This window comes from Brienomyrus brachyistius, chromosome 6 (genome assembly GCF_023856365.1).
Source record: "Brienomyrus brachyistius isolate T26 chromosome 6, BBRACH_0.4, whole genome shotgun sequence".
NCBI classification, from domain to species: Eukaryota; Metazoa; Chordata; class Actinopteri; order Osteoglossiformes; family Mormyridae; genus Brienomyrus; species Brienomyrus brachyistius.
In genome coordinates this window covers 13491436-13499018 of record NC_064538.1, presented here as the reverse complement: position 1 = coordinate 13499018, position 7583 = coordinate 13491436, and the positions used below count along the sequence as shown (strand labels likewise).

Here is a 7583-nt window from a genome sequence, read left to right as displayed (position 1 = left end):
TGACCTGACTGAGCTTGACGTCGATACCTTATCTACAGAATTGAAACCGAAGTGATCTGTTTTTTTGGATTACTGCTGTTTAAGGTGACCTAAATCTGTTTTGCTGACACCCACCATAGTGCACCAGAACTAATCCAAGGCAAGAACTTAAAAGGAACATAACCTGCATAGGGGGGCTGCATTGATCTCCAGGCTGCAGCCATGAACGGAACAGAGGGTCCCAACTTCTATGTGCCCATGTCCAACAAGAGTGGGCTGGTGCGCAGTCCCTTTGAGTACACCCAGTATTACCTGGCCGAACCCTGGAAGTACTCCCTGCTGGCCGCCTACATGATCTTCCTCATAATCACCCGCCTTTCCCGTCAACTTCCTCACTCTCTACGTCACCATCCAGCACAAGAAGCTCCGCACTCCTCTGAACTACATCCTGCTCAACCTGGCGGTGGCCGGCCTCTTCATGGTGGTCGGGGGCTTCACCACCACGCTCTACACCTCGCTGCATGGATACTTCGTGCTTGGGGTCTTGGGCTGCAACCTGGAGGGTTTCTTTGCTACTATGGGTGGTGAGTCGACAGATCGACGTTCATTGTCCACCTGTGAGTTTATAGGATATAGAATCAGGTCCAAAAAATGACTGCATTGTTCTTTTGTAATCAATAGGTCATGTATAATAGGTTAATTTGTTAGTTAAAATTACAGAACGATATTGTAACAGCAAATTTTCACTGAAAAATCATGGTTCTAACATCTGTAAATTTAGATGCCAACTTTCACCCTAAAATCTTGGTTTAATTAATTACTTATTTAGTTCAGTAATTATTTTGAGAGTTAGGAGTAAGAATCAGTGGGCTTGCCTGACCTGTAAGTCAGTTGCAATAACACAGATTTCACAAACATTTCCAAACCGTTTGGCAAAGCTTCTTGCGGTCAAGCCAGCTCTGTGTGGACGCCTTATGTTCACTGTGCAATCAGCTCCTCACCCTGCGGGGTCTCGGGGGGGCCGGCAGGGGAGATTGGTCTGTGGTCCCTGGTGGTGTTAGCGGTGGAGCGCTACGTGGTGGTCTGCAAGCCTGTGAACACCTTCCGCTTCGGGGAGACACATGCTGTGGTGGGCGTGGCACTGACCTGGATCATGTCCCTCACCTGTGCTGTGCCACCGCTGCTGGGCTGGTCCAGGTAGGAGGGTATGTGTGTGTGTGTGTGTGTGTGTGTGGAGAAACAGGAGTTCTGCTGACCGGTAACGTTGCGGCTCCTTCAGAAATAGACTGCAGTTTTTTATTACACTATTTACATAATCACTAGACTAAACCTTATCACCTTTTTATGCATCCGTCCAGTTTGAAACTAGGTGCCTTTCTCAGTATGAGGAGTTGGCCAGTGATTACATCACTACTGAGCATAACCAACCATTTCCTAACCACAGCACTGTGTGTCCTTTATGCAACACATCATGTGCCCAACGGATGCTTGACAGAATTTCAGCAATATCAAGAAAAGCAATCTGATAAGCGGCTGCGAGGTGGCTCTGTTGGTTGCCTTGTAGCCTCACACCTTCAGAGCTGGTGGTTTGAATCCCACCTCTGCTTTGAGTGTCTGTGGTTTGCATGTTCTCCTGTCATGCGACTTTTCTCCGAGTTCTCCCACAATCCAAAGACATGCTGTTTGGTTATGTGGTGTCTGAGCTGCCCAGAGTGTGTGGAAAATGAGCAAATGTTCAGACAGCCATAGCAGATACATTCTGATGAAATGGCTTCTATTATAAATAAAGGAAATCTGTGTGAGCACCAAGCCTGGGGTGTTTTTCTCTAAATCTTTGAGAACCTTGAAATGCATGAGATATCACTAAAAAGGCTGGTCCTTCTCAGTGTGTGTTTCTATCATTCCGTATTCAATCCTACTAGTGTGATCAGGAGTATGCATGCACCTATCACTCTGTGTTTAGTACTGCTAACCTTCCCAGGTATCTGTGTGTGTCTCTCTCTGTATGTGCACTACAGTTATAATTTGCTCGCCCCCCTGCAGGTACATCCCAGAAGGTATGCAGTGTTCCTGTGGGATTGACTACTACACGCCAAAGCCCGAGATTAACAACACGTCATTCGTCATCTACATGTTTGTACTGCACTTCACAATCCCACTGATGATCATTTTCTTCTGCTACAGCCGCCTGCTGTGCACGGTCCGGGCGGTAAGACCTGCCCCCATCCCGTCGTGTCAATGGCGAACCGTGCAGTGACGTGTGACCTTAGGTTTCCTGCGCACCCTGGATGCCGGTCAGCTTTTGCATGTGCTTATTTACGCATTTACTGCTGCGTACGGCAGACACCGGGTCTGTATAGGGTGATAAGTGTAGGATTTTTCTCACTCTTGTGCTGGTGGAGTGAAGGGACGCGTGCGTGCTCCTGTGTGGCACCCCCACAGCATGTTCTGTGCCTGTGCAGGCCGCAGCGCAGCAGCAGGAATCGGAGACAACCCAACGGGCTGAAAAGGAAGTGACCCGCATGGTGGTTGTCATGGTGATATCCTTCCTGGTGTGCTGGTTGCCGTACGCCAGCGTCGCCTTGTACATCTTTGCCAATCAGGGTACTGACTTCGGGCCTGTGTTCATGACCATCCCAGCCTTCTTCGCCAAGAGTGCCTCCTTTTACAACCCTGTCATCTACATCCTGCTTAACAGACAGGTAACTATGGGTCATGTGACATTCTCAGTGCAGTTATTCTTCATCCTGTAGGATTGCCATATACGCAATCTGCAGATAGCTGCACTGCACAAATCATGCAGACAGCCATTATGCAGCACCGTGTAATAGAATCAAGCTCTTGCGAAAATCCCTGCTAATGAGAACCACACTAGTAGAGGGATTCCAGCCACGCTCAGCTGTGATCCTTATATGGCGAGTGCTCACGTAATCCTTCTTAGGGAAGCGGGATCCTTGTTACTAATGATGATTAATGGCACTGGGTTTGTTCTGGTGAAACGCCCACTGTGCCGTGTGTAATGTGAGCTCGGCCTGCTCTCCACAGCACACCTCTGAAGGGTCACCGTCGCTGTATTTTCTCTCTCGCAGGTTTGATCAAAGTTTTCAGTTTACTGTGTATCTTAATCAAATGTAATGTTGAATTTAGGTCAATGGAATTCTTAATAGGGCGGCATAATTTTATTCCATAAACCAGACATGAGGAATAACTGTGAGCAGAACTTTTTCTGGTAAATCTGATAGAGACGAATTCAGTTGCACATCTCAGACTCATCTGCTAACAATTACATGTGATTTTACCCACGATGGTTTTTTTTTAGAACTAATCGCGGGGACATTAAGAGAACACTAGTCTGCATTTATTTATGTTCATGCTAAAGTGGCTCCAGGTTTCTGCTGTGCTCCATGTCTCTGCCTTGAATGCAAATTTGCACGTGTGTGAGCATTTATAAAGGGAATAGAAAATTCAGCATCTCTTAAAAAAATGACTAAATGTGTGTCGTGTCTGTATATGTGTGTCTACATTGGTGAAACGTAACAATGTGGCTGTTCACAGTTCCGTAACTGCATGATCACCACCCTGTGCTGCGGGAAGAACCTGTTCGGTGAGGATGAGAGCACTACTGCCTCCTGCAGGACACAGACCTCCTCTGCGTCCACCGGCAAGGTGGCTCCTGCCTGACGGCGAAGTCGCGAGCCCTGACTGCCAACCAGACACCAGCTGGCCAATTCTGCCTCCCTACTGCTGCACACACACACACACACACACACACACACACACATTGGTTTGTAATCATATCTTTGTGGGGACTCTCCTTTCATTTCTATAGGGAAAACTCTAATCCCAACATGACAACCTTAACCATAAGTAACCAAACAAAAGACGACATTTTTAGTGTTTTGATTGCATTTACAGATCTTTGTGGGGACCTGAAAAATGCTCTCTACAACATCAAAAAGCAGGTTTTTTTATGACATTGTGGGGGATATTTGGTCCCCACAATGAAATATAAACTTAATCCACACACACACACACACTAGTTAATTCTAAAGATACGCGAAAGACCGCCCTGCATCATTATGTAGAAAAGCTATATAGCATTTACAGTATACAACATTTCCATAGACAATAATTCTGGCTGATCTTTAGATCTTTGCATGGGAAATAAAATTGATGCTAGAATATAAATCCATTTTTAGAGGACAGTCTGATCTTATTAGAATAGTATTATGTTAAAATGCAAAATACTGTGATACTGGGTAAGTTAGGGGAGGAATCCACCGTTTGCCCTGTAATGTGAATGTACAAGCAGCAAAGAAGGGAAGGTTATTACACGGCTGGGAAGGATTTAAATCGAATAAAAGCATCTTAACTGTGGCTTATTTGGAAACCACTCGATAGTTATGTGTAAAACTCTTGCTGTAATTACTACAGCAGAGATCCTTGTTAGTATGTCAATAAATCAGCTTTACCTGTTTTGTGCCTGTCTTTGCCAGAATACCTCAAAGGTCTTTGCTAAATACACTTTGACCCCTTTCTCAAAAAGTGGATTGAAGCCAGTCCAATGAATGCCAATAAAATGTGTTTATCACATGGTGCTTATGTGCGGCGACGTGTACCTCCAAGAACCCAGCTGTAAGGTTGAGCCCACAGCTGATTACTATTCAGTACATGCAACAAAAATGCTAATTAACCCTCACAGGTACTGCCGGTACAGTATGATGCTGTCAGCGTGTGTATTAATTACAATAAATTTTTAGCTCACTTGGGATCACTTTGTGAGAGCTTCCTTGGGGAGGGAATGTGTTTGTGGCTTTTTAAAAATAATTGTTGACCATTTACAAGCGAGAAAAACCTTGGAAAATACACTTGTCGGTTTGCTTCAATTAAGCTGAATTAGTTTTAACCAGGCATGGCAGTAATTTGATAAACAGTAGCAGTTTCTGCCCAAAACTCCACCGGAGAAGTTTGAGGATAAATTAAGGGTAATGTGTAATGTATTGTGCAAGCATGGCTGCGCAGGAGTAATATTGCCTTGTTTAGTTATGAGATTAATGGATGGGCGGAGTATTGAAAAGAGCAGAAGGGAAGAAAAGAAGAATCATTTTTTCTTCCATGAAGGGGAGGCATCCTCTCGCAGGGACTCCCCAGGCTTCCAGCCATATGCTTCAAAGGACTCGAGCAGCTCCAGCGTGACCCGAGGTGAAGAAGCCCGCGGTGCGGGGAAGCGCAGCGCATGGAGGACGGCCAAGACAGCCAAGGCTGAAAAACGATGCTCCGAGCCCAGCCGCCAGATCCGGCCCGGGACCGAGCAGGGGACCTCAGGGCAGCTGGAGAGAGCCGACCAGACAGGAGGCCATTGTGAGCGGCGCACTGCTCCGTAAGCCGTCATTCGCAGTGCCGGTGCGACGGCCATTTAACTGCGTGGGGAGAATCGCAGACACCAGTGAAAGCCCAGCTGCCCCTGGTCCTGAAAACCTGCTGTTGAAAAATGGAAATGAACCGGACCGATTTCCATCATTCTGTCTTTTCCAGGGCAGCATAGAGTATTTCTGGTGCATTATACAGCTTTAAATTGCTTCTAGTCACTATGTTTTTTTTATATATTTTAGCATAGAACAACAGCGGTCAAGAGCAAAAGTGTTTGAAAACCAGATCAGAGACCCTTTGAATGCGTGTGGTTCGCAGCCCTGGTCACATGTTTAGTTGTATAGGTTTCCTTGAGCTGTCAGTTGCATTTTTGCAGATTAAAGTATCTCTACATTACAGAACTCCTTCGAGGAACAGTATGCTTTTTTACTGATAAGAAAGTTCAAAGAAATAGACTGCCCCATACCTGCCACTCAAACTACACACTAGTAAATTATTAATTATAAACAAGCTAAATATATATTTGTAATATATTTTGAGCTGTACAAATATACCAAATCAAATTAAAAAAATTATTCAGAATCAAATAGAACCATGTACAATCCACACATTTTTCTAATTTTTATTTTGGCTCGGTACACCGTCATAATGGATTTGAAATAAATCATTCAATATGCTCTAAAAGTGCAGACTGACAGCTTTAATTTAAGGCTATAGGCAGCTATTTTGGGTAAACTGTGCAGGAATTACCATTTTCATGCGTGGCCTTCTCCATTTTAAGGGACCAAAAGTATCTGGATAAATTAATATTATCATAATGAAAGTCGTCACATTTAATTCTTGGTTGCAGTTCCTTTGCAGTCATTGAGGGCTTGGAACCCACAGACAGCACCAGACTCTGTGATTCTGCACCGATCATGCTCTGCCAGGTTAATAAACCCGCTTGTTTTGGCGGCTTTCTGCCTTCAGTCTTATCTTCAGCAAGTGAAAGTGGTTGCTCACTCAGAATTAGGTCAGGTGCTTAACTCATACATTCCATTTTTTTTTCTGGTTGGTTTATTTCATTGTCTTGCTGCAGTGTAAAGCACTGCCTACTGACATATTACGTTGAATCTGAACGAATAAGATGTCCATCTACAGCACAGAATACATCCTAATACTTTTTATCAGCAGTCACCTCATCAATAAATACAAGAGAAACAGCTCCAGTGGCAGCCATAAACGCCCAGACTACAGGCTTACCTCCTCCATCTTTCACTGCTATTCCTTACTTTCTCTACACTTGCTTCTTTCCACCACTCTGGCATAGGTAAATCTTTTGTCTCATCTCTCCATGACATCATTCCAAAACTGAATAGTTTTATAATTTATTTCTTAGCAAATGTCACACTGGCATTTCTGTTACTATAACTTACCAGTGGCTTGCATCTTGTGGTAGCCCCTCTGACTTCATGCTCGTGCAACTTTCTCCTTACAGTCATCTAGAAACACAACTGCAACCACATCCTGGGAAGTGTTTTTAATCTGGTCGATAGTTGTGAAGGCATTTTTCTTTACGATGAAAGTGTTCCTTTGTTGTGCACTGCAGTAGCCCTACTGGGTGTAAATGGCCGTTTGGGTACGTTATGTTCTTCCTCTTTAACTTAACAGTTGAATTTGCCACACCTAATCTTTTTGCTTGGTATTACATGGTATTTTCTTTAAATACCTTTTCAGCTTCAGGACAGCCTGCTTTACTGGCACTGGTACAGCTTTGGTCACCATGTTGATTGAGGCAACATATTCAAAATGAAGTGACAACACTTAGAGTCTAGAACTCCAGAATTGAATTGTGCATGGATTGACAACGGTCCAAAGACTTTTGTTCCATTAGAGTGGGGGAGGGTCTGTGTATTATATGCTTTATAAATGCTTCACAGTTCACCCATTTTAACTGTAGTATTAAATTAAAGTTGACAAAATAATAAAAAATGTGTCACTGTATAAAATACTTGGACTGCACTGCATGAGTTTGGTTGTTGCTACATGCAAAGTCCAGTTTTTTCCACCATTTTTAATAATTTCTTCCAAATTAGAGATTTGATATTCATATAAATGTTTGAAATTCGGTAGCTCTTCCACAATAATTTAAATGGGGGATATTAAAAATGACGGTGTCCACCTCATCCCAAGATTTCCAGCTCAAAGAGCCCAGTTGAAGGCTGCAACAAAACAGCGTTTTTTTGCTGATGAAT

The 7583-nt window shown here is 43.9% G+C and overlaps 1 protein-coding gene across 1 annotated transcript; it reads left to right on the top strand.

Annotated features, from left to right (window-relative positions):
• Positions 1–201: 201 nt before the first annotated feature.
• Positions 202–4356, top strand: LOC125745389 (rhodopsin-like). The gene is given in 6 exon segments (XM_049018221.1): positions 202–351; positions 353–563; positions 1008–1176; positions 2023–2188; positions 2442–2681; positions 3535–4356. Coding segments are annotated over 6 exon segments (1062 nt in total). The 3' UTR covers positions 3661–4356.
• Positions 4357–7583: the final 3227 nt, after the last annotated feature.